At 49.7% G+C, this 27,603-nt stretch overlaps 1 protein-coding gene across 7 annotated transcripts in view; it reads right to left on the bottom strand.

Moving 5' to 3' along the window:
- SEPTIN6 (septin 6) overlaps positions 1-27,603 on the bottom strand; it is a 64,119-nt gene that overhangs the window by 24,708 nt on the left and 11,808 nt on the right. For all 7 annotated transcript variants that reach the window (XM_047715563.1, XM_047715558.1, XM_047715561.1 and 4 more), the window contains 3 exons: positions 20,528-20,642; positions 13,143-13,338; positions 395-581 (listed from right to left, as the gene is read on the bottom strand). In XM_047715563.1, the coding sequence (XP_047571519.1) occupies positions 395-581; positions 13,143-13,338; positions 20,528-20,642 (498 nt within the window). The remainder of the gene's footprint in view (positions 1-394; positions 582-13,142; positions 13,339-20,527; positions 20,643-27,603) is intronic.

Below are 27,603 nucleotides of genomic sequence, written 5' to 3'. Positions count from 1 at the left end.
AATAGTAACTTTCAAAATCCAGTTTGCCATGTTCGATTCTCGAACAGGCCAGTTAATCTTGGGGCAAAGAAGAAAACACCTCTCCGTTGCCAAAGGCTGAGCCCCTAGGCCCAGGCGGCCATCTTGCTTGCAGCCACCCTTAACCCCCAGAGGGATCAGGGCAGAAAGATGGCTCAGGGTAAACCCATGCCCTGCGCCGGGAAAACAGATCACAAAGCATACAACGCGGGTGCTGGATCAACAACACCATCTCTCTGGAGGATCAGGGAATGAAGGGGAGGATGAGGAGGCCCCAGAGCGTCTTCTGCATCTGGCACCTGCATGGCCCGAGAGACCGGTAAGGGGGATTTCCGTGTGCCCGGCCTCCCGCCCGCCCTCGCCCCTGCCTTCGTACCTTACTGTCCAGCTTCTTCATCGTCACGAGATCCAGAGACTTCAGGGAGTGGCCCGTGGGGGCGATGAAGTACAAGCAGGCGTGGATTCGGGAGTCATGGTAGGTGTGCAGTACCCTGCGGATCTTTAGCTCTTCCTGCAGGTAAGCCTCGAACTGGGCGTCAATGAATTCCACGATGGGCTTGTAGCTGCGGGGTGGGGTGGGGGAGAGCAGGGACGTGGCCCGACCGCTTCCAAACCAGGACTTTTGGGACAGTGTCTTCTCGAAGTTTAAAATGCCCTGGGTCATCTGACTCTCCCCATCCATCTGGGTTCCTCCATATCCCATCAACGGGCCTGCCCGTCCCGTCGGGCCCGCCACCTCCTTGGTCCAACTTCTGCTCCGGGCGTACCTTTGCTCTGGACCACCCGCGTCTCCCTTCTCATCCCAGTCCTGCCCTCCCACCCCTCAGGGTCATGGACTGTCCACCTCCTCTTCCACACAGCCTTCCCCACTTTTGCCAGAAATCCCTTCTCTGACCCCGGAGCATAAAATAATAATAATAATAATAATAATAATAATAATAATAAGGCTATCGGATCACTTACTGTCACTTGCCAAGAATGACCATTCCCTCAAATAGACTGTCCCTCTGAGGGCCAGAGGCCACAGAGGGCACTCCTCTCTCCCCCATGGGGGCCTGAGGCAGCGTGGGGCCCGCGGGCAGTCCCGGGGGTGGGCTGACTGTGCTCCAGGCTGGTTCCGCATCCGTGCTCCCTGCGTCTCCCCCCAGTGCCTACTGTGGGAGCTGGGGACCTGGTGGGGGCTGGGACCGCTCCTTGACCCACTGCCGGGGGAGCTTGTCAGAACAGCCTGGGTTCTGCTCGGTCTCGCTGGGTTTATGGCACTGCCCACGAGCTCCCCTAAGGTCCACATATTTTTCCAGTTTTCATTTCCTCCAAGAGTATGACTTTAAAATCTAAGCATGTGGACAACATTTGGTAAAGAATGTCCACCCCCACACACGTACACACACACACACACACACACACCCAGCTCACAGTCTCTACACACAGTCCCCTTTATGACCCCAAGTCTTGCCAGGGCGTCTGAAACCAGAGCCAGTCCTCTGTTCCTCCCTGTCCTGGGAAGCTTCTCTCTTCTCTCCGGGGCCATTTCTGCCACCTCTGCAGCCAGCTTCAGCTCTAACTAGGTCAGCGTGGCTTCAGCTCTGCCTCTGCTCTCATCCCCCCACCAGCCTGTCCGCTGCCTCACCATCCAAGCCAGAGGGTTTGTTCTCAAACCCAGCACGGTGAGCTGGCAGAGACAGAAACAGAATCAAAGAGAGCAGGGCCCGGCCAATGCTTCCCACCGGCCACAGCTCCCAACCGGAACCTTTCTGAAAGATCCCCCTGCTAGAGAAGGGAAAATAGCTTACAAAAAAAAAAAAAAAAAGAACCCATAAATCCTAGATTCTGAGCACTACATACAGAGAAGAGATCCAGGTGCAAGGTATCTTGGAGCCCCAGAGAAAATTCTAAAAATAAAATCCTTTTTTTTTTTTTCCTTCCTTTGAGCCCTCTGAGCTAAACATCATTCTGAAGGGGAACAGCATCCAAGAATCTCTTGGTCGCTGAGGTCCTTAGGAGGTTCCTGAAGAATTAGGAGCAAGGGAGGGGGTTGCACCCCTTTGACCTCTCTAAGTAATTTTTGGATGATTGGCTCATTTGAATTATCAAATTATGGCATTGCTTCTTTTTTTTCCCTCCTTCACATAACTTTTTTTTTTAACTTCATTTTTTTTTGTTCTGCAAAAGGAACCAGAGGAGGAAAGAAGAGAGTGCGTTTTGAGTTTTTTCTCGCCCTTCCCCACCCCTCAGTCTCTGGTGGTGCCCTGGGCCTATCTTTCTGCTGCTGCCTCAGGCCCTTAGGAGTCTCTGAATCAGACCAGCCAAACCGGCCAATCCTGGGTGATTCATCTTTGTCCTTCTCCTCCGTGTCCAACTTACCCAGAATATAGGAAGGATTCCCCACCCCATTCTGCTGTGCTCACTGGCCTCCAGTCTGCCATAAATCAAATCCCTCACTCCCACAGGCAGTGTCTGCACAAATGTTTCCTTCTCCCAGGCGTACCCAACTCCCCTTCAAAGACAAGGCTTCCCTCATGTGCCTTCTCAGCTGGAAATTTCTCTGTCTCTCACACCCAGGTTCCGTGGAACGATGGAGAAGGCAGCTTTCTTCTCCCACTCATCACTCCCCGGCCTCCTGCAATGGCTTCCAGCCGCTACAAAACCCAGTTCTAAGGGGCACCTGGGCGGCTCTGTGGGTCGGGTGTCTGACTTTGGTTTTGGCTCAGGTCGTGATGTCAGGATCCTGAGATGGAGACCCGAGACAGCCTCTGCGCTCAGCAGGGAGTCTGCTTGAGAGTCTCTCAGTCTGCCCCCCCATCCCGGCTCATGTGCATGCAGGCACACACTTGTCCTCTCGCTCTCTAAAAGAAAGTCTTCCAAAAAAGCCCAGTTCCAACGTAACCCACCCCTCCTCGTCACTACTGCATGTCTTTCACATTTTAGGGCAGGAGCTCTTAACCTGGGGTCCACAGACTTCCAAGGGGTCTATGGAGAGAATTCGTAGATTCCACCAACTTGGGTAGGAAAAAACCACATCGTTTCCACAGAGCCCTCACCGAGGCTTAGTGGTTTTTCAAGTACAAATGTAGGTAACGATCTACAGTAATTTTAGCAATATCTGTGATTTCACAGTCAATAGAAATCACTGATGCTTTTGCTTCCTATTACAGTTGTTGCAAACAGCTCAAAATAGCATTTATACTTACACACCTTCTAACTTATGATAGTTATTCAAGCTGCATGTAGATATTACTTCAGGAACTAATAAAGTAATAGGGGTTACTAACTCACAAATAGAAAATATTTTGGGAAGTGTATTGTTAGTATAATGGGCATATTTTAGGCATTTAAGACGGTTATCTGAAGAATGAGTCCAAAGACCTCACTAGATTGCTAAGAAGTCCAAAGGCACAGAACAGTTCCTGGTCTGGGGCGCCCGGGGGGCTCAGTCGGTTAAGCATCTGCCTTCGGCTCAGGTCATGATCCCAGGGTCCTGGGATCGAGCCCTGAGCCGTACATTGGGTTCCTTGCTCAACGGAGCATCAGCTTCTCCCTCTCCCTCTGCTCATGCTCTCTCTTAAATAAATAGATGATAATACTTTAAAAAATATTAAAAAAAAAAAACAATTCCTAGTCTGGATGCTACTTCTTACTCCTTTCGATAATAGGGATAAAAAGTGATCGTGAAGGCTTCTCTGACAATGTGACCTTTAAGCTGCACTGCATGGATGGGTATAAGAGAGGGAGAATCTGGGAGAAGAGCATTCCGGAGAGGAATAACAAAGGTAATGGTCCAGAGGCAGAAACGAGCTTGAGGAGATTTGCAATAGGAAGAAGGCAAGGGAGCTGGGAGCTAGTACAGAAAGGAGGAACTATTCACAATTGTCAAAAGATGAAAACGACCCAGTAACCATCAACAAAATGGGGGAGAGCCAGACAATGGAATATTACTCAGTCTCTAAAAGGAAGACAATTGGGGCGCCTGGGTGGTTCAGTGGGTTAACCCCTGCCTTCGGCTCAGGTCATGATTCCGGGGTCCTGGGATCGAGCCCTTCATCGGGCTCTCTGCTCCGCGGGGAGCCTGCTTCCCCCTCTCTCTCTGCCTGCCTCTCTGCCTACTTGTGATCTCTCTCTCTGTCAAATAAATAAAATCTTTTTAAAAAATGGCTACCTAACTGCACTGGTATTCATTAGAATTGTTTTCCAGATGACTACCTTGGGTTTCTTAAACAGCCGTATTCTAGAAAACTAATGATTCTACCCCTCAGCAAGCACTTTTCTTTTTTTTTTTCTTTTAAGATCTTATTTATTTATTTGACAGAGAATGAGTGAGAGAGAGCATGAGAGAGGAGAAGGTCAGAGGGAGAAGCAGACTCCCCACGGAGCTGGGAGCCCAATGCGGGACTCGATCCTGGAAGTCCAGGATCATGACCTGAGCCGAAGGCAGTCGCTCAACCAACTGAGCCACCCAGGCGCCCTCAGCAAGCACTTTTCAACTGTCATCTTTCTAGACACTGATGACAAGTCCCTTCCTGAAACACTGCCCTCTGGCTTCCTGCCGCCATTCTCTCCTGCCCCCAGAACTCTTCTTTCTCACTCACCCTAAACATTGGCCTGTCTCAAAGGTTCCGTCCTGGACCATGTTCTGCCGTCATTCTACACACTGCACACACGTGATTCCTGGGCGGTCTCGTGCATTCCACGGCTGCAGTGCTCACCACCCCCCAGTCACGCTTCCTAGACACCTTCCTAGATGCTTCCTAGACACTCCAGGTCACCCCAGTCTCTTCCCTCTCCCATGTGCCGTCCTCTGCGTAGTCACAGCCATCGGAGTGCCCCCACAACCAGAACCCTACAAGGCCCGGTCACACACGATGTGCTTGACACAATCGTCTCAGCCAGCAAAACCAAGGAGGCACAAGGTCAGAGCCCAACGTGCGGGCTTGTAGGAACTGCAGACTCCCCAGTCCCACCCGGAAGTCCTCTCCCACAGCCTGTGTGCCTTGGGGTCAGCAGGGTGGGCCTTCCTGCAGCTCCCGGTGCCACTTCGAGACAATTCCTCCTCCACCTCAGCGTAAAACCTTTTTTTTCGCTCGAGACCTATTATTCTGTCGTCTTCTGGCGGCGCCTGACCCACGCGGTCTCTCTCCCAGTCTGGGTGACAGCAGTCAGCAGTGTGCTCCTGGACAACCCGTCAGACTTCAGCCTCTTTATTCCCTGATTGCGCAAACTCTACAACTCTCGGGCTCCGTCTGCTTCAGCCACCGACACACCTTACCATTGGCCACATCAGCTTCCCCCAAGACATCCTCTAACTCCCTGCTCTCTGACCATGACCTCTCACCTTTCCAACCCTCTTACACCTTGGGTCCTCCTCCACCTGACCTTTTGCCTCACGGACTCCTGGGGTACCCTGACCTCTCCATTGTCTCACCGGCAATGAGCCCCTCACTGGCCTCATCTCCTTCTCCACCCGGGCCAAACCTCATGACTGATTAACTGAAACACTCTTTTATCAACACCTTCATCTCCCCTCCACCCTAGTGGGCCAGCAAATTGCTGCGCTGAAAACATTTCGGGATCTGCCCTCTGCTCCCACACAGAGGCTGGTGAAGTTAGCTAGAGGCCATCACAAAAGTCTTGGCACTCAAAGCCACGGCCTCCAACCTCAGACAGAGCAACCTTGACCTTGACTGGCTGCCTTCCCATGGCCTCCATGGACGCTTCCAAACTTTGACTGCTTTCCTCAAGCTCTAAAACTTGCTCGCGTGTGACATCTCCACTTTCGAGAGGGTCTCAGCTGCAACATTACCAACAAAACTGGGGCCACCAGCCTCACAGCAGCGCAATTTCCTGCCACAGTCTCTCCCCTCTAAAACGGAATCCGCCCTTCCCTACCGCCCTCTCGTCTCATCGCGTGCAGGCCCATCACCCTCCGGGCACTCGCTCTCATTCCTTTCAGGCTCTTTGAGAATCTTGTTTCATCTACAGGGTCCTCGCCCCCAACTGACCCTTCAACCTGTAAATATGCTGAACTCTTCCCTCATCTCAAAAGAAAGATCTTTCCTCAACCCAACCCCCCTCAACCACACATTTCTCTCCAACTACTGCCCTATGCCTTTTGTTCCCTCAGGAACAGAGCTTGTCTTCTGCACCTACCACAGGGCCTGGCATATAATAGAAGTTCAATAAATATTTAATGGGTAAATGGAGATCTTTTGGAAAGAATCATTTATTCATTCATTCATTCATTCATTCTCATTCAGTCTCCGACACATCGTAGACTGTTTTCTACCCTCATTGGCATCCTCATTAACAACGTTCAGTGGATCCATTTGGTCTTGAAAGATAAAACCTTAGAGGTATTTTTAAAATTTTCTTTTCCCCATGAATGTATGTTTCATTCACTTGACAGATAGGTACCGAATACCCACAGTATGCCAGTTGGCTAACTTGTGCGCATCCCACAAGATTTCTAGACTTAGCTCAGCCATTCCTGACCCCCTCCTCCCCACCTTAAACCCCCACCGTGCTCTGCTGATGGCTACACCTTTCCCCACAGCTCTCTCCATGTGCCTTTGTTACGGTATTCACTACACTGTGTAAAATTTGTAGGCTACGTATTACTCCCTTCCACTAAACCACAACTTCCTTATTTCTTAGTATCCCAGGCACCTCACATGTATCTGGCACACAGTTGACATTTAGTGTAATGTTATCAACTGAACTAGATCCCCCACATCAACTAGGTTACTAGATGTTGTGGATTCTTTCTCTCATACCTGCCTCCTCCTCTCTGTCCTCGAAGCTTCAGTTACCGTTCAAGCCCTCACCCTCTCTCTCTCTCAACGTCAAAAACAGATAAACTGGGGGCGCCTGGGTGGCTCAGTGGGTTAAGCCTCTGCCTTCAGCTCAGGTCACGATCCCAGAGTCCTGGGATCAAGCCCCGCATCGGGCTCTCTGCTCATCGGGGGAGTCTGCCCCCCCCCCTCTGCCTGCCTCTCTGCCTACTTGTGATCTCTGTCTGTCAGATAAATAAATAAAATCTTTAAAAAAAAAAACACATAAAGTGGGTGTAGACCACTCCTTTAAAAAGCTTTCCTAAACTGGGAAAAAGAGATAAGGCAGTGTGTAGAGGTCAGGAGCGACTTTTTTTTTTAAGTTTATATTTATTTTTTGTAGTAATCTCTACACCCAACCTGGGACTCCATCTCCCCTCCTTGGACGTAAGTACAATTTCAGTTTGTTTGTTCACCTCGCAGATCTTTTTCTCTGCATTTATGGGGGGGCGGTGTTTGGTGTTTCATTGGGAAGGGTGGGCTTATACAAATGGCATCATGATCGGTGTATCATTATCATTCTGCTACATCTCTTTTCACTTAGTAACATCCCCCCACATGAGTGTATACAGATTTGCCTTTTTTTAAACTGCCAAAAGTATTCCATGGTACAGTTGTACCATAGCTCATTTAGCTGCTCTATTGGTGGAAATTTCAGGTGCTTACGAAATTTTTTTTATTCCATATCCAATGCTGCAGTGAACACCCTTTCTGTATGTTTTTCATGAACGTGTGCAATTGTTTCCCTCGGCTGTATTCCTACAAGTGGAATTGCTGGATCATAAGGTAGTCACATTTAAGATTCTAATAGGTCCCACCACATCTGCCCTTTAAAACATCTGTATCCAGTTACATTCCCCAGCAACATGAATGAAATTAGCTGGTGTTAGCAGCCATTGTCTCTTTGTCTCTTATTTTTGCAACTCTGATGGATAAAAAATATTTCTTTGTTTCATTTTGCTCTTCCCTAAACACTGGTGACTGTGGGATGAGTCTGGGTTTGTAGGTTAGTTGTCAATTTCTATACCTCCCCACCCCCCTTCTGTCAGTTACCTGTTTATTTCTCACTGAACTGGAGAAGCTCTTTTTACACTTCAGAAGAATCATTTGTCTGTGACATAGGCTGCAAATATCTTCTCCCTGTTTGTAGTTTGTCTTTTGTTTATAGCATCTTTCAGTATGCAAAGGTTTTTTTTTTCTAATTTTAGTAAGTTTAAATGTGTCGGTCATTTCTTACATGGCTTTGGGATTTTGTGTCACAATTAGAAAAACCTTCTCTATCCCTAAAGCTATAAAAACCTTCTTCTATATTTTCTCCTTATATTTTTAGAATTTGTTTTTAATCCATCTGAAATCTATTTTTGTGCCTAGTGTTTGTGTGGGACGGTCTCATTTTATTTTTTCCTAATGGATGGCCTATTTTTCCAGCACATTCTCTTGAATAGTCCTTTCTTTCCCTGCTGACTTACATATGCCAAATTCCCATGTAAACATGCATTTGATCTTAGTCTCACTTTTCTGTCCTGTTGCTCTTTTTGCTACTCTGATGCCTTTACTTATATTCCATTCATTCATGGCCATTTGGCTTCCACCCACAACTTCCCTGGAATTATTATTCCTTAGTGTATTAATGACCTTCATATTGCCAAAGCCAATAGATATTTTTTAGTTCCATTTGTTATTTTCTCCCATTACGCTACACGGTACAACTTTCCCTCGATTCTTCTACCAATAAAAGTAATGATCATAACAATATCTTCTGTTCCCTAGTTACTCTGTGTCGGGCACCGCTTTACTTTTTTTAGGTATTTATTTATTTGAGACAGAGAGAGAGAGGGAGAGAGCTCGAGTGGGAGGAGGATCAGAGGGAGAGGGAGAAGCAGGCTCCCCACTGAGCAGAGAACCTGATGTGGGGCTCAATCCCAGGACCTTGAGGATCATGACCTGAGCAGAAGGCAGGCACTTAATGGACTGAGCCACCCAGCGTCCCTGTGCCCAGCACTGCTGGACCATTTTATATGCCAGACACATCAAGTATGCCTCACCACAGCCCTCTAGGGTAGATACTAGTATTATCGTCATCCCCACTCTACAGGTGGGAAAAAGGAGCCATAGAGAATTTAAGTGTCTTATGGTGTAAGCTCCGAGGGTTGGCTTTTCTTTTCTGCCATGCCAAGTGCCTGATTTAAGTTTTATTGCAGAAGCATCCACTTCAAAGACAACTGACTATCTGGAATAAACACACTGCCAGCCTCCTTCAGGTAAAGAGTCAGCCCTCCCTCCGCTGCCACCCACCCCCCACGGGGCTCCTTTGTTTCAGAAATCTTAGTTGATTTCCATAAGAGACCATTTGGGCCACATGTTTTTTCTCTTCTCCTGCTTAGAATTCTCTTATGTTTTAAATTTGCCCATCTAGGGGCGCCTGGGTGGCTCGGTAGTTTTAGCGTCTGCCTTTGGCTCAGGTCATGATCCCAGGGTCCTGAGATCGAGCCCTATGTCCAGCTTCCTGCTCAGCGGGCAGTCCTCTTTTTCCTCTGCCTTATCCCTACACCTCCCCCAGCTTGTGCTCTCTCTCACTCACTCTCTCAAGTGAATAAATAAAATCCAATAAATAAATAAATAAATAAATAAATCCATCCATCTAGAGCAAGCCCACCAAATCCTAGACCTAAACTCTCCATCTCAATAAGAGCAGACCTCCAGACCCACACCTGGTTTCTCTTTCTCTACCCTGCGACCTCACTGTGTGGTCCCAGCTGTGCCATGTGCTTTCCAGGACCTGCAAATAATAAACTTTTCTGGTCTCCAAGTTCCCTGGTGGTTATTGCTGAGACTGTCTTGCAATCGTAAGAAGCCACAAGCGTGGGACCAGCCAGGACAATAGCTATCAATGAGCAGAGAGCGGCACAGAACACTTGTACCAACATCACTCATCAATAGCAAGATGGGATTTGAACCCAGGTCGGTCTGGACCAAAACCTAAGTTCCTAAACACACCTCTTTCTAGCCTGTCCTCCATCTCCCTCTTGAGTTCCTGTGCTCCTGCATCTTTTTGGTTTTTGAAAGATTGTATCCATTTATTTGACAGAGAGAGTGAGTTAGAGTGCGAGCGAGCAAGCGCACAAGCGGGGGGGGGGGGGGGGAGCCAGAGGGAGAAACAGACTCCCCTCTGAGCAGGGAGCCAGATGCTTGGCACGATCCCAGGACCCTGGGATCATGACCTGAGCTGAAGACAGACGTTTACCCAACTGAACCACCCAGGCATCCCATGCTTCTGCATCTTTTATTAAACAGTGGCTTTCCCCAGGGTACGGCCTTAATCACTGCTCTTCTTAGAAGACCATGCACCATGGGTAAAGGATTGCATTCTGGTTCTCTGCTTCAGTGCGGCTGCACTGACTTAGCTATGCCCAAATGATCCCATCAGTATGGAGAAAACACTGCTTTTTATTACAAATCCCTGGAGCTTGCCCCACCTCTGCTCTCCGGCCCAGTTTCTGAGAGGCTTTTCATTTCTACTTATTTGAGTTTATATTATTTGATTTTGTATTAGTATGCATCATGTTTATAATCAGGAAAAACAATAAGGACATTACCAATGTAATGGAAGTAGATTAGCCTCTAAGGGGCCGTATCAGCTCGGTCCTCCCAAACTGTCATCACCAAAGCTGTTTCCAATGTCAGATATGTTAAATGCATGTTGCCGAGAATCGTGAGAAATTTAATTGAAAAGTTCCCGAGCCATCTGCAGCTGAGATAACCCCAAATATCCATCCCCTTTGCCCAGGGCCCGATTTATTCTCACCCTAACAAAATTAGCATAATAAGCAAAGCTATAAAAAGCAGAGATGTCCGTCTAGAATTCCCAATGAAAAACCAAATTCAGTTCAATTATTAAGAAGCTAAATATAGGGGCGCCTGGGTGGCTCAGTGGGTTAAGCCGCTGCTTTCGGCTCAGGTCATGATCTCGGAGTCCTGGGATCGAGCCCCGCATCGGGCTCTTTGCTCAGCGGGGAGCCTGCTTCCTCCTTTCTCTCTGCCTGCCTCTCTGCCTGCTTGTGATCTCTCTGTCTAATAAATAAATAAAATCTTTAAAAAAAAAAAAAAAGAAGCTAAATATAGGGGCGCCTGGGTGGCTCAGTGGGTTAAAGCCTCTGCCTTCGGCTCAGTTCATGATCCCAGGGTTCTGGGATGGAGCCCCGCATCGGGCTCTCTGCTCAGCAGGGAGCCTGCTTCCTCCTCTCTCTCTGCCTGCCTCTCTGCCTACTTGTGATCTCTGTCTGTCAAATAAATAAATAAAATATTTTTTTAAAAAAAGAAGCTAAATATATTTACTCATTATCGGGACATGAGTACGACTGTTGGAACTTCAAGGGAGAAACAGGAGAACTGGGGATCCAGTTCGGCTAAGAAGCAAGAGAATCCTCAAAGGATGAACAGACACCCCTCAGAATGATGAATGGCCTTTTCTGAGATGGGCCGTGCGTGAACCATGTGACATCTAGTGAAATGCACATGGCACCCAACCCCCTCCCTCAACACATCCCAGTGTCTAAGCCATCCCACACCCACCCACCCCCACTCCACTCTTAACACGAGCCGCACCCCCCCCCACAGCCCTGCAGTCTCTCCTCCCACCTCTCTGCGTATTCCTGCTCGGTCTGTTTCCGGAATGGGTCCTTTGCTCCATCTGCTGACTTACCCTCAGCTTTTTGTCTGTACCCCAGTGTTTACCACACTCCACTCTGATCCCTGGGTGATCTTGCATGAGTCTGCGGTTGGAACATAGCACCTCTACCTCGACAATCCCAATCCATATTTCCAGGGCTGACCCTCTGCCAACCTCTAACCCCTACATATTCAGCTGCCTACCACAGAAGGTCGTCAGGGGGTCTCAGTAGGCCGCGGACAGCTCAACCTCAACAGGTCTAAAATTAATTCTCCTGCTGAATGCTGCCACCATTTGTCCACTCTCCAAAGCCAGAAATCTGGGCTTCATTCTAGATCCTTCTCTTGCCTTCACAACCCCATACCAACTCTTTGCCGAGTTCTGTTGATTCTACCTACTCCATATTTACCAAACCTGCCTCCTCTTTCCTATCTCAGCACCTGTGTTAACTCTGGCCTCCATCTAATTGGTCCAATAGTCTCCTAATTGGTCTTCTTGCCCTCCCTATCCTTCCAAAGAACCTACTTCAAGGCCAATCAGACTATCTCCTTCTCTCTTTTTTTAAGATTTTATTTATTTATTTGAGAGCGAGAAAGAGCACACACAAGCAGGGGCCAGGGAGAGGGAGAAGCAGCTCCCCGATGAGCAGGAAGCCCACCTCGTGACTCCATCCCAGGACCCTGGGATCATGACCTGAGCCAAAGGCAGACGCTTAACTGACTGAGCCACCCAGACGCCCTAAGACTATCTCATTCTACTCCATAAAACCTCTCAATGACTCCACGTCTGCACATTCTAGAAATTCCCCCATGACCTGACTCTGCTTCCCTCTTCAGGCTCATCTCCCCTGACTTTTCCCTTGCTCACGCCAAGCCCCAGCCCAGGGGCAGACACAGGTACTGTGGGACATTAAGCTTATGCAATTAGAAGGGCCCTCCAGAAAGTCAAAACAACATTATGACGAAAAATTAGTTCCAGGAACTTGGCAGGGCCTATGCAAATGAGGGCCATGAAGCTTAAGCTTCATTAGCTCCACAGTCTATCTGCCTCTGAGCTAGCTAAACTGAGGAAGCCATAGATCTCTAGAACATTCCATAGTCTTCCACACTTTGCCTTTGTACAAGCATTCCCCCAGCCCAGACTTCCCTTCCCCCCATTTCCCTTGTCTGTCTGGCAAGAGTTCATCCTTCAAGGTCCAGATGAGGAGGGAAGGCCTCCCAGACCTTTGTTGTCTACTTCGTGAGCTCCCTGTTACTTGTCCTTTACCTCTTTGTACCCTTTTCTTCCCAGAGCATATCACACTCGATGGAACTTATTTGTTCAAAACTGGCCTCCCCTGTGGGTGCCTCAATGGCAGAGACAATCTTTTTTAGATTGTCAGGGCACAAGGTAGGAAGGACTCAGTACATGTCTGCCACATGGAATAGAGACCTTATCCATGTATCTCAGAAAGATAACTTTCTTTTGGCAGAATGCATGGACTACAATGATTGGTGGAAATGGAAACCTGGGGTGGGGGCGGTGCTTGGTACATGTCCGTGGCCATTTTGGGAGGAGGTCCAGGCAGGTCCCCAAGGTGGGCTCCTCCCTGTAGCCTCCCACCGGCTTCCACACCCCATCCCCTTCCTTACCTGTCCTCCTTGTTGATCTGGTCCCCAAAGCCCACTGTACTAACGATGGTGAGCTTCAGCCCCACGTTGCTCTCTTGGAGGTCATAGGTGTTGGACCGGAGCTGGACACCCGGCTGTGTGTGGGTGGCCGGCTCCCCCTCAAACTTCGTGTTGAACAAGGTGTCCATGAGGGTAGACTTGCCCAAACCTGTCTCTCCTGAAAAGCAAAAGATTAAATTATGGTCCGTTCCCACAACGGCCCTGCAGACCCCACATCGGGTTTTGACGTGGGAGCACGTGCGCGGTAACTGAAGAGCGTGTAAAACTAGATAGACTGTTGGCTCTCAGGTAAGTGGAAGACACCGAGAGGAATTGCATCAACGTATCAGCAGGAGCGTCTCAGGAGAGTGGAACCTGGGTAATTTTCCTTTTAGTCTTCCTATTTTTGTGTCATTTGAAGGTTGCGGATGCACGGCTTTTATCGTCAGAAAAAACTCTGTTGCAGGGAGTGATGGAGAGGTAGCAGTTATACTTGGAAAAAGTCCAGAAGGGCACACAATACACTCTTAGCAAGACGGCTATCACTGCGTGGTGGGGGTGATGTGCGGTTTTCCTTTCTCTCCTCCTGCTTCTGTGTATTTTCCAAGTTTTCTGGGTGGAACAGGCATAGCTTTTGTGATAAAAATTAAAGGGCTGTTTTCGATTTTCATCACCACCTCACCACCCTGCTGGGCCCAGACTGCGCTCTGCACAAGCCCGGATGTGTATCCCAGTGGGGAGGCCATTTTTAGCTAACAGGGAGGGAAATTAGCAGGCCACACATTCTTCTTCTTAAATTTCAAACAAACCAGTCATTTGTTTGTTTAACTAACAGGCTGCGGGATACTAATAAACTAAACCATTGGAATTTCAAGTCTTGACTTTCACACCCAGGGAGAGGAGTGGGGGGAAAGCCCGTGGACACTGGTGAAGTTTTTTGGAGGTCATTCCTGAGAGACCTGAGGGAGGTCAAGCCACTGCCAGGAGCCAAGGGGTCTTCAGGGAAAGAAGACATTGGAGGAGAGTTAGTTGGTGGCCTGGGAGTTGGGGAGGAATGTGCCAGAAGGCCCCAAGCTGAGCTGGGCGCTACAGAGGCTTGTCATCTCCAGAGATCCAAACCGTATTTGGGCTTCCAGCCTGCCCCCCCGCACCGCAGCGAGTCAGGAATGCCAGGAATAAAGGGTTCAGTAGCTTCTGGAGTAGCTTCAGTTCTCTTCTGGAACACCCTGCTCTTCTGCTCTCCAGGGCTAGGGTTAGAGCCGCACCACAACAATGTGTAAAGCAAAGGGCCCCCTCCCCTTCCACCCTCTGGGTGTGTCTATCTTTGCCTCCTGCGTGCCTTTCATCCTGAATGATGAGCCATGAATACAGGGGGGGCTTTTTCAAATCTGTCTAGGATGAGAGCTTTCTGTTTGTGTAGCGACTGGTGAGAGAGAGAGAGAACAAGAAGAACATTCAACTCAGCCTGGCTCCCCAGCCCCCCAACCCAGCTTCATAGCCAGGTCTCACTACCGTGGTGGATTGCCAGGGTGCAGGGAAATGGTCCCCCCAGATCATGTTTCCAGCCAAGGTCTGCTATACCTATTAGCGGCAAAGATTCTCCCAGAAGAGGCCCCCTTCTTCCCCCCCTCCCTAAAGGAACAGGAAGTATTTGGGTCTCCAGAAAGATTGAGTGAAGTGGGGCCTTTGCCATGGGAGGTGACACATTTGGCCAAGCAACGGATTGTATCACCCCCTCTCCCCGCCCCAGGTGGGGGTGTAGCTCCCTCGAGCAGGAGACAAGAGCCGCTGACGTGGGGACGCAGCGGGTGGCTCCCTCCCCTCCCCTCTGGGCCCCTTGGAGCCCATGTTTGTGTGCACCTGATGAACTTTCCAGGGACACCCCCACCTCCTTCTGCTCTGTGAGCTCTCGGCTAAGCTCCCCGCAGCTCCTAGAGTGCTGGGCCCTGTCCCCCCAGCACCCAGAGCTGGCTCCCTGGCCCCTGATCCCCAGATCCTCAGAGAGCAGGGATGGGGCATCTTCCGTGCTCCTCAGAGGGCTTAGCCCAGGCGTGCCCATGCCCAGAGGCAGCTCAGGCGGCTGCTGTTTGCACAGCTGGAGGAATGGAGGGCCGCCAGACAGGGTAGGGCAGGGCAGGGCAGTGCAGCAGGGGAGGGAGCGGCAGGGCAAATGACCATGCGAATGCCTGCCAGCATAAAAGGGCTGTGGAAATTGGATGCCCAACGATGAGTGGAAGACAGGAACCCGCAGGCATCCAGGGAATTGTGATAAATGCAACCTGAGAAGAGGACAGAGAATCAAGCGAGCTGGTCCATCAGTGTGGAGCCTGCAGGGTGTGGGGGTCCCTCTTCGTGGTTGGCACGGACCCAGCCTGAGCCTAGGATGCAGTCCCCTCCCACGCTGCCCTGGGGACCCAGAGTGGAGGAGGATCGGGTCAGGTCAGCAGACTCCACACCCCTGCAGGAAGGTGGGGGAAACTTGGCAGTTTCCAACAGGAAACCCGGGGAGTCCCCAGGGTTCAATTTCTCTCTCCTCCTCCCTCCTCCAACAGACAGCGGGATTTCTTAACCCTTTTAAGGTCATCATCACCGGCCCAGAAGACTCTATCTCACTTTGCTTGATGGAGAGAGGATGCTGGAAACACCCGGTTTTTTAAACAAAGAATTTCCATTGGAAACACGTAACATGAGATCCGCTTTTTCAAACTACACTGCCTGGGATAATCCACCCTTTTTTCCTTGTCTGCCGCTAATATCCACATCCTTTGCCCAGACACATGCATTCCCCAGAAAACGAGCAGGTTTAGACTAATAATGATAGCGGTGGCTTCTGGAGCACTTTCTACGTACCAGGCACAGCTGTGACACGAAACTTTCCTTATTTGTTCCCCACAATGAACCTAGGAAGTAGATATTACTATTTGTCTTTTGGTTACGGAAGGGTTAGCCAAGCCACTTGCCAGCCATGTGAATTTGCCCTACTCCCCAGTCTCTCCGTTCCTCTCCTTCCTCATCTGTAAAAAGTGGGAGGAAGGAACTGGTCTAGGGTCCCTAAGGAGTCACTGGCAGAGCGGGCCCTGAATTCAGTCAGACACTGGAGCCCAGACGTATAACCAATACGCCCAAGTGTGTCACGGGCATGCAACATCGGCTCATTTGTCACTCGACAAATGTTCACGGGGCCTCTCACCGGAGCCATGCATGATTTTAGGGACAAAAGATACGACGGTGCACAGGATAGCCACCGTCCTTGTTTGCAGGGAGCTCGTGGTCCCCGCAGCGGAGGTCTCTGCCAGCTTTGAACGAAGAGAGCTGTCTCCCAGGTTCAACAAGGAGGTATTCCAAAAGAAACTCTCCAGGAACTCTAGGGAGCCTAACGACAGGAACAAGGTCATAGCTGGGTCTGTAACCTTGCCCTCTTCTCCTTCCTGACCTTGCTGAGGCCTGGCCCCGAGGGGTGTGCTGGAATAGGCTCGCCCCACCTGCTGCAGATCTCCTTCTCGTGTGTGTTTTATTCCAAGTTCAACACGACCCAGTTGAGCCTGGAATCCTGAGCAGCTTCAGAGTAAATATTATCATTATGACTCTCTGCACTCCTCATGGGCGTCACTGTTGCTGGTACATTTGGAGAGCAGCGTCCCTCCAGAGCTCCCTCCCGGCAGAAAAGAGCAACTGGCCCCAGGACATTCGTCCTGCTGGCTCTGGTGGCGGAGGCCTCCTGCACTAGATCTAGGCTCCTGGGATCTTTGCCAGTTCCAGAGCTAAGCGATTAGTATATGTTTTTTGTCGGGGGTGGGGGAGGGTTGGGGATGGAGAGGGCAACCTCAGCCCACTCAGTAATTATTCCATAATAATAATAATTATAGAAGTCATAACAGGAGTCATAACAGGCCCTCTATTGGGTGCCATTTATTGGTAGCCTTACATTTGAATTAGGCTCTGGATTCACAAAACTTCTCTCTCTCAGTCCCACCACGCACTTGTGCTCACGGGCACACGCTCCCATCAGCGTAGAGGGTACTCAGTCTGCTGGGCTTGGACCCCTACGGCCAGCAGCCCAGCACCCAGATAAACAATGCTGTGATCCGAATGTCCTAGGTCTCTGTTCATAACTGAAGCTAGGACTACCATCAGTTCGACCTTAACATGCCCTTCCAGAAAAGAAGAGAAAATCCTTTGGGAGGACAGAGGCTAGGCCCAAACAGACTTATCTGAGAACAGTCATTACAGGAGTAAACCTGATAGTTATGCACCAGCCGTAGGCCTGAAGGCACGGCCACCGAAAGTCCTGCGGGAGAAAAGGTCACCTCCCGCAGGCAAGCTACGGACCCCTGGCCAAGCCGGTGACAGTACCCGTTCCCATGGCTGGGCTGAGATTGCAGTCTAAGAGCCCATCTAAACCGCTCATGACCTCGGCCCAAATTGTGGGTTCTCTGAACAATGACAGGGTTGTGAGAACAGAGAGCAGGAGGTGTGCGGGTTGCATCAGGGATGGGGAATGAAACGAACTCAGTCCAGGCCGGGGCATCCACGGGGCGCCCCTGCAGCGCCAAGAGGGGGGCTACTAGAGTGATTTCCTGGGACCTGGCAGGTGCCACAAGAAAAAGAGGGGGTGACTCTTGGGGGTGAGGATCTCCTTCCTGCTCCTCCCCTCTCAAAGGGTCTGGGGCAGTGGAGAAATTCTACCCAAGAAGGGGCACGCCGAGTGGCTGCCGCTGTCCCAGGCTTGGGCGGGAACTCAAGGACGGGGGTTCACTCTTCCTCCCACTCGTTTGCCTTGAGCTTGGCTGCCTCCTCTTCAGGGCCCTGAGGGAGCCCACGGTCTGGCGGTCCAAGCGCACTACACTTCCGGCCCTCAGAAGGCCACTCCGATTTCTGCGACCTCCCTCCTAGAGCCTCAGTCACCCGCCAGACGGCCCCTCATTGACAGGTTGATGAGGGTGGGTCTGTCCTGTCACTTCTGAGCTCCTCGGCTTCAGTGCAGGTCGTACGGAGCTCCGGGAGGGATGCCAAGGGAATCCAATATGTTTGCACGGAAATTTTGCGGTAATCAAATATTATGCAAAGTAAGCTGGCCAACGCCCAAAGATCAGGGCAGTTTGGCAATGCCGATGTTGGACATGATGACACCTCGGCATGATGACACTGTGGCTTCTGTTTATTTTGTGTCCTTCTCCTAATAGCATCGCATCATAACCACGAGCAGTAGACTTCTAGCACTTGAAGAACTGCTGGCCTAGCTCTGGATGCCCAGGCCCACGGTATGTAATTCTGTGATGCCCATATTGTCATCTCCTGAGTTCCCAAGCTGACGTGTGGGGGACAGTCATTTGGCCAGTGAGCGAGCATAGCTGACTACCTGTCATCCATACTAAGAAGTGGCCTCCTTGTTGTCTACTTGTCCCCTGAGTGCCCAGTTATTCTCCTACAGGAAATGATCGAGAAAGAGCACTAAGGGGGCCCCTGGGTGGCTCAGTGGGTTAAAGCCTCTGCCTTCGGTTCAGGTCATGATCCCAGGGTCCTGAGATCGAGCCCCCCCACTCAGTGAGGAGCCTGCTTCTCCATCTCCCTCTGCTGCTCTCCCTGCTTGTGCCCTCTTTCTCTCCCACTCTCTCTCTCTGTCAAATAAATAAAATCTTAAAAAAACAACAACAAAGAGAGCTCTAAGGATAGAGGAAAAGAAAAAGAAAGAGTCCAAGAAAATGAATGACCCTAGTTAGAAAATAGAACTGTAGATGACATTAAAGAGTAAAATATCCGGGGCGCCTGGGTGGCTCAGTGGGTTAAAGCTTCTGCCTTCGGCTCGGGTCATGGTCTCAGGGTCCTGGGATCGAGCCCCGCATCGGGCTCTCTGCTTGGCAGGGAGCCTGCTTCCCCCCACAACCCCCGCCTGCCTCTCTGCCTACGTGTGATCTCTCTCTGTCAAATAAATAAATGAAATCATTTAAATTTTTTAAAAAGAGTCAAATATCCAGCTCAGCGGGGGTTTGGATCCTCAACATGAACGAGTTCCCCATACACTCTCTAGAAAACTAAGAAAGGGCAATCAGCAAGAGTGTCTGAGTGTTCCAACCAGTGGACAAACAGACTCCATTATAGTATTTCTACAGTCATTAAGGTTTGGAAGAAGGATGCTGAACATGTGCAGGTAGACTTTGCTGCTCAATACAGTGAAAATCGTATGCTATCATCGTGTTTGCAAATTTGGGACTTTGGAAAGCCTAAGAATGTCAAGGAACTGCTGTTCCTCGTGTTTGTGTGGCCGGTGCCTGATCGTTTTCGAAGCGCTTTTGCGTTCTCAAGAGATGTCGCTGGCAGCAGTTAAAGAAGCAGTGAGAAGGTCAAAGGGGTCACAGCCCGACCTCGGGTCTTGTCCGCACTCCCCCACCTACTCTGCCTTGCCCCGGTCAAGTCTCTTATCCTCCCCAGATGTCTAGGTCTCCATCTGCTCCGTGAAGATACAAATGGTACTCACTCTGCTCACACCACAGCGTCCTAGGAAGGACTCAAATTGCTACTACGCAAAGTGTTTGAGAAATAGAACGAATGGTGCCCATGGGGGTCAACTCATTCATTCATTTCACAAACATTACTGAACTCTCTTGGTGCTGTGATTAGCCCATGAGAGGTGATGAACGCCTGGCTCCCACATTTGAGACTAAGGGTCCATGTGGAGATATACTTTTTTTTTTAAGATTTTCATTTATTTATTCATTGGTCAGAGAGAGAGAGAGAGAGAGCACAAGCAGGGGGAGCGGCAGGCAGAGGATGAGGGAGAAGCAGGTTCCCCGCTGAGCAGGGAGCCGGATTGTAGTCCCCCGACCCTGAGGTCATGACCTGAGTCCAAGGCAGAAGCTTAACTGACTGAACCACCCAGGCATCCCTGAGTGGAGATATGCTCAAAGGGAAGAAAAGAACTTTCGCCTTGAGCTCAGACTGTACGGAGCACCACAGGGCTGCAGAGGAGAGAGCCCCACCCCGCTACCCACAGCCGATTGGCAGGCATCCTACCACAGTCATCAGCCTCCCTCCTAGTCCTGCCCTGGCTCCTATTTCCTGTAGTCCAAGTGAACTTGACCATGGTAGCTGAGCCAGCCAGCTCCCTTACAAAAATTTCCACTGGATGTCACACGGCTCAGTTTCCCTGCAAGGTCCGGCCTGGTGTTCTGGTCTGAGCGGGGGAAAAATATCATCAGGGCTGGCTGCTCACAAAGGCAAACAGAGGGATTAAAGAGGAAGAAGGAGGAAGACACTTTTGCAAATGGGCCGGAATGACACTGTATTTAACCTAATTACCTGCCAAGCCTCATGCAGCCATTAAAGGATCCATATTCTGTAATAGCATTTCCTGCTGTGGAAATACTCACCCACGCACAGGATGTTGAAGCAGAAGCCCTCGCTGACGGACTTATTCACCAGCTGGTCGGGCAAGCTGTCAAACCCCACGTGTCCAGCCAGGGGGACCGTGCGGCAACCTTCACCCTAATTTGGGAAGGGAGACGGAGAGGGGAGAAAATGAAAATGTGCTTAAAAGCAATCTGGGTTCTCCCTTCTCATGCAAATACCCACAAGCGAGGAAGTAGTCCCCTAAACCCAAGCCGGGTGGGTCCCCATCTTCCCTTAGCTCCTCCCTGCCCCGAAGCAGAACGGCCACTGGCTTAGAAGTCATGGTTTCTCAAGTGCAGGCCTCTGTGGGCTCCACGGTGAAGGTCACCATGGGTCCACGCAGAGCGAACTGCCCAGGTGGCTTCTGGGACAGCAGGGGAGGGCGGGGTCAGGGGATGAGGTTCACGGTCATGGAGTTATGCTCCACGCCACCACTGAAAAGCCAGGTCATCTCCCCGTGACTCAGGTTCCTTGCACGTCTGTCCAGTGGTCGGGGGACTCAAAGGAGCTTCGCATAAGGCCTGGTCCGTGCCTAAGCGTCCGGTAAATATTACAAAAGGACTTCAGAAAGCAATTCCTCCTCTCTCCAGGCCATGGGGGGCAAACACAATGGGGGCGCAGTTTAAGGGGCAAGAGACTAGGCTTGGAAATGAGACTCAGTGAGATTCCCACCCCCTTCACCTTCTGACCTCGGACAAGTTATTCAAGTCCTCTGAGTTTGCCCATCTGTCAAGTCAGGGACAAGTAGTGACTAGCTCATAGGGCTGGGGTGAGGACCCCATGGGCGACTGGTCCATGAGCTCTGGGCGCCGTGCCTGGGATGTGGGGAGCCTCCCATCGACAGAAGCTGCTCCTGCTAGGGTTCGGGGAGGTTACCCCTCTCCGCAGAGTCCCCAAATAACACGTGATGCCATGGGACACTTGGGAAACCCCCCCCCACCCCCGCCAGCTTGAGAGAGCTGCCTCCGTGCTTGCCCCCACCCGGTTCCCTGGTCTCCAAGGTCAGCCAAGCCATTTTCAGCCCTGGGAAGCAGAGGGCCCTTGCTTCACCTGTTAGTCCCAGTGCTTCTAACTGTTAGTAGTTTTGTAAAGCAGGGAGAGCCTCAAACTGGGGCAGGCTTCCAAGGAGCCAGGGGGGAAGGAAAAAGAGGCCTGCGGGCACTCAAGAAAAGTGCTAACTGCCAACGGCCCCAGGGGAAGAGAGAAGGGCAGTCCAAAGCAGCTAGACGGGAACCACCAGCAGGCTATGTAAGGAGTTGGGAGTTTCTGGTAGGTGGGAGCTCCACCAAGATTTGAGGGAACCAGAAAGGGACCCAGAGCAAGCCAAGAAGGCCTGGTCCATGTCAGGAGGCCCGCCCCAGCATCCCGGGCTGTGTTAACCAGCAAAATTTTCTGCTGCCTGCACCTGCTTTCGGGCTAGGTCCCTAAGTGCGCATTTGCGCCCGGAGAGGGATGGGCTGAGCCCCTCCGCAGCTGCTGTTGCCAGAACGGCGGTCCAGGTAGCCCCTTCACCCAGTCATGCCATCGGGTCTTCCAAGAGCGAGAGACAGGGCTAGGGCTGGGACTGCCATCTGGAAAGTTCGTTATGCTCACATGTCTTCCCCCACACACTCCCAGCGGAGTATTCCTGACACACAACCATATGCCAAAGTTCAGTCTGAGCTGGCGTCTGCCAGGCCCCAGAGGGGCACCTGAGAACAGCTGGGTTTCCTGCGTGGGCCACGGCCCTTGGAGGCTGGTTCTACATGCACCCCTTTCTGCTTCCCCTCACCCCTTCCTCCTCCTTTTTCTTAGAGCAAACAAACGAAGATGCAAGTTTCCCACCAGTTGTTCTTGGTCCTCAACATGGCAGGGGAGACAGAGACTTAAGAGCCAAAGTAGGCTTTCTCCGCGGGTCCTCCTACATAACAGGCATCGGAAATTGGGACACACTCGGAGCTGAGGTTTCCTGAGCCATATTTTATCGGCCCTGGCTGCCTCTTCCTGTCTCCAAATTCAGCACCATGAAACTCTGGCCTCTGGTCCAAGCGCCAAAAGGAAAGAGAATTTTCAAACTGAACATAGTGGAGACGTGGGAAGAAAGCTACTCCTTTTCTTTTCAAGATTTTATTTATTTATTTATTTATTTATTTAAAATATTTTATTTATTGGGGCGCCTGGGTGGCTCAGTGGGTTAAGCCGCTGCCTTCGGCTCAGGTCATGATCCCAGGTCCTGGGTTCGAGCCCCACATCGGGCTTTCTGCTCAGCAGGGAGCCTGCTTCCTCCTCTCTCTCTGCCTGCCTCTCTGCTTACTTGTGATTTCTCTCTGTCAAATAAATAAATAAAATCTTTAAAAAAAAAATATTTTATTTATTTATTTATTTTTAAAGATTTTATTTATTTATTTGACAGAGAGAAATCACAAGTAAGCAGAGAGGCAGGCAGAGAGAGAGGAGGAAGCAGGCTCCCTGCTGAGCAGAAAGCCCGATGTGGGGCTCGAACCCAGGACCTGGGATCATGACCTGAGCCGAAGGCAGCGGCTTAACCCACTGAGCCACCCAGGCGCCCCTTTATTTATTTTTTGACAGACAGAGATCACAAGTAGGCAGAGAGGCAGGCAGAGGGGGGTGGGGGAAGCAGGCTCCCCACTGAGCAGAGAGCCTGATGCGGGGCTCGATCCCAGGACCCTGAGATCATGACCTGAGCTGAAGGCAGAGGCTTAACCCCCCGAGCCGCCCAGGTGTCCCTAAGATTTTATCTATTTATTGACAGGAAGAGAGAGAGCCCAGCAGGGGGGAGCAGCAGAGGGAGAAGCAGACTGCCCACGGAGCAGGGAGCCCATCATGGGGTTTGATCCCAGGACCCTGGGACCTGAGCCAAAGACAGATGCTTAACAGATTGAGCCACCCAGGGGCCCCTCCTCTTCTTCCTACTTTTTTTTTTTTTTAATTAAGAGAGGGAGAGATGGGTGCCTGCGTGGCTCAGTGGGTTGAGCGTTAGAATCTTGGTTTCAGCTCAGGTGAAGTCATGGGATGGAGTCATGGGATGGAGCCCGGGTCAGGCTCCATGCTAGGTGCAGAGTCTCCTTAGGTTCCTCTCTCCCTCTCCCTCTGCAGCCCTTAGCACTTTCTTTCTCTCTCTAAAATAAATGAACAGCTAAATCTTTTGAAAAAGAGAGAGAGAGGGGGCAGGGGGAGGGACAGAAGAAGAGAATCTTTTTTTTTTTTTTTTTTGAAGAGACAGAGAGGGAGAGAGAGAATCTTAAGCAGGCTCCATGCCCAGTGAGGAGCAGAGAGCCAGACACAGGGCTCCATCTCACCACCTTGAGATCGTGACCTGAGCCGAAATCAAGAGTTGATGCTTAACAGACTGAGCCACCCAGGCGCCCTTCCACACCTTATTCTTAAAGACTTCCTACATTGTCAACAACTCACCAAGAACCTCCCATGTGCCCCCCTCCCCCTGCCACTGTTACCTCCCACCTAGCATAGTGCTGTAAAGAGCCTTAAATAGCAGAGGAAAGAGTATGGGCTTTATTCCATAGGCAACGGCATTCGGGGGCCCTTCGAGTGTTTTTGAGCAGGGTACAAGTGGCGTTTTTTGTACAAAGATCATTCCAGCTGCAGGACGTTTGATTGACTGGAGGACAGAGAGAGCTGAAGCAGGAAGACAGATGACTCCACTAACATGATCCTGACAGAGTGACATCTAGGCACGGTGCCAATAAATGCTGGTTGAACTGAGCTGCTCTGACTTGGGACTCAGGAGGGAGGAACAGACTCGAGACATGTCCTAAAGAAGGGTGATCGCTCCATCAGTGATCGGGTAAGTGGGAGTGAAGGGCAGGGCAATCACAAGGTTCTGAGCCTGGGAACTTGGATTGGTGGCACCATGGGCAGAAAAGAGAGAAGCCAGGAAAGGGTGCTTGTTTAGTGGGGGAAATGGAGGATTCTGGTTTTATTTTTTTTTTATTTATTATTTTTTAAAGATTTTATTTATTTATTTGACAGACAGAGATCACAAGTAGGCAGAGAGGCAGGCAAAGAGAGAGAGGAGGAAGCAGGCTCCCCGCGGAGCAGAGAGCCCAATGTGGGGCTCGATCCCAGGACCCTGAGATCATGACCCGAGCCGAAGGCAGAGGCTTTAACCCACTGAGCCATCCAGGCGCCCCAGGATTCTGGTTTTAAATAAGCTATTAGGAAACATTATATTTATGGGAGTTTTTATTTTCTAAAAAGCAAGCAGGGTTCACTGTAGTAATTTTACAACACAGGGAAAACGATAAAACAACAAACACTCATAACGTTCATGTGTGTTTCCCTCCAGTCTGTATACCTTTTGTTTCTTACAAAATAAGGATAATTCTATATATTCCTTTTTGTAGCCTGACGCTTAACAGAGTGTGGATGTTTTCTTGAGAAATTAAGCATACTTCTAAAACATTATTTGTACTGGCCACATAGCATTCTACAGAACTAATCTTCCACTGCTAGACATTCCACATGTTTCCAAGTTTTAAACAATAGAAACAATAATTCTTGTTCTTACAGGTTTGCATAGATCTTTGATTATTGTCTTAAGTTAAATTCCTAGAATTGAAGCCCACTGGGTCCAAGGGCACACACATTTGAAAGACTTTGGTACATATTGCGAAATCATTCAATAGAGAATAGTACAAATGTCTATTTCCACCACCAATACAGAAGAGGGTCTGTTTACCTATACTTAGACCAACACTAAGTTTCTGAGGCTTTTAAACCACTGTGAAAGGATCATTGAAAAATGGCATCACAACGTTTAGCTGCTTGTATTAGTGAAGGTGAACATTCTTTTTATGGTTCAACTCTATACATGCATTGTGTATAAGGTACACATATATGTGAGTTGCCTATTCATGTCCTTGCCCATTTTTTTTTAATTGGTGCTTGTCTCTGGCTTCTGGATTTGTAAAAGCATGTTTTTAAAAGACTTTTATTTATTTATTTGAGAGAGAGAAAGAGCAAGAGCAGGAGCCAGGGGAGAAGCAGAGGGAGAGGGCCAAGAAGACTCAGAGCTGAGCACAGAGCCCAATGCAGGGCTCAATCCCAGGACTCGAGATCACGACCTGAGCTGAAATTAAGAGTTGGACTCTCAACCAACTGAGCCACCCAGGTGCCCCCAAAGCATTCTGTATGTTAAGGAAAATAAGACAGTTTTGATTTTCTGGTGAGATATACAGGAGAAGAAATCCAACAATTACTTACACATATGGGACTGTAGGCTCAAGGAGAATTCAGGACTGGGGTATGAATTTAGGAGTGGGAGGTATGAAATTGGATGTGTTCTCCAAGAGATAGTACAGAAAAGAGCTGGAGATTGAATATAGGAAATGCCCACAAGTAAGGAATGGGAGGATGGAAAGGATTCTTCCACACGAGGGAAATGATCAGAAAAATAAGACATGACCCAATAGTTTTCTAGCACCAGAGGCCAAGTTTGAAGTCAGGAAGAAGTACAGAGAAATAAACATTAATCTGAAATTTGGTGAATTTGGTGACTTTAGAATCCTTATTTCTTCTGCATTTTTTTACCTAGTGTCTATCCAATACGCAAAAATTAACTGGAAGGTTTGGGGACGAGGGGACATGGGATCTGGTTACTGTGTTTTTCTTGCTAAGATTTGAGAAGGAAACTTTTTGTCTCAGTGCTTATAGTTGAGAAAGCTTCAAAAATGTATTTGTGTATATATTTCCTGCTTTAGGAAATCCTGTCTAGCGAGCACCATTGACTCTTGTTTTGATAAATCTTATAAGATGTCAAGGTCATCATTATGAGTATTAGTCCTCATTGTTCAGAGCTAAATATGTAGAGGTAAAAAGGACATTGGACTGAATGTACACTGACCCCAGGACAGCCCCTGGAAGTTTCTGTCCTCTCCTTCATTAAAGCTCTGCTATCTTATCTCTTTCCTCTTTCCCGTTAAGGTGGCCTGATTACCTGAGGCCTTAATTACTCTGACTGCAGTTAACTGCACGTTCCCTGGATTACAATGTGCAGCAAGAGTAGATGGAACTGACAGCTTGGCCCAACAGTAATACCTCAAGTTATCATCTGGAGTAGCAGGTGGCGGGTGCCATGTTTAAGGCTGGAACTGAGATGCCAGAAGGGCCACGGTCACCCATCTCTGGGGCAACTGGGTGGCATCTGCCTTCAGCTCAGGTCATGATCCCAGGGTCCTGGGATCAAGTCCTGCATCCGGATCCCTGCACAGCGGGGAATCTGCTTCTCCCTCTCCCTCTGATCCTCCCCTATCCCCGACTTATGTGCTCTCATGCCGTCTCTCAAACAAATCAATAAAATCTTTTTTTTTTTTTAAGGGCCCATCTCCTGTCACCCTGAAACCTCCCTAGGAATCTATTCTGCAGAAAGTCAGTATCTGTACAAAGATCCATGTACAAGGAACTTCATTGCAGCATGATGACAATACTGAAATACTAGGGGGAAAACTCATAAATGTCTGAAAACAGAAAAATATTTAACTAAATCATGGTACATGTATATTCTAGAATATCCTTCAGGGGTTAAGAAGAATGGGGTAGGTCTTGGGGCACGAGAGTGGCTCAGTTTGTTGAGCACCTGACTCTTGGTTTCTGCTCAGGCTGTGATCTCGGGGTCGTGGGAAGAGCCCCCACATCAGGCTCTGCACTCAGCGGGGAGCCTGCTTGAGGTTCTCTCTCTCCCTCTCCCTCTGCCCTCCCCCCACTCATGTGCACTCTCTCTCTCTCCCTCCCTAAAATAAATAAATAGGGGCGCCTGGGTGGCTCAGTTGGTTAAGCGTCTGCCTTCGGTTCAGGTCACGATCTCGGGGTCCTGGGATGGATCCAGCATTAGGCTCCCCACTCAGGAAGGAGCTTGCTTGTCTCTCCCTCTGCCTGGGGCTCCCTCTACTCATGCTCGCTCTCTGTCAAATAAATAAAATAAAAATCTTTAAAAAATAATAAATTAAATACATGAATAAATCCTTAAAAAGGAAGAAGAGGGGCGCCTGGGTGGCTCAGTGGTTAAAGCCTCTGCCTTCGGCTCAGGTCATGATCTCAG

This window comes from Lutra lutra, chromosome X (genome assembly GCF_902655055.1).
Source record: "Lutra lutra chromosome X, mLutLut1.2, whole genome shotgun sequence".
Taxonomy (NCBI): Eukaryota; Metazoa; Chordata; class Mammalia; order Carnivora; family Mustelidae; genus Lutra; species Lutra lutra.
This window is presented reverse-complemented; position numbering and strand designations above follow the sequence as displayed.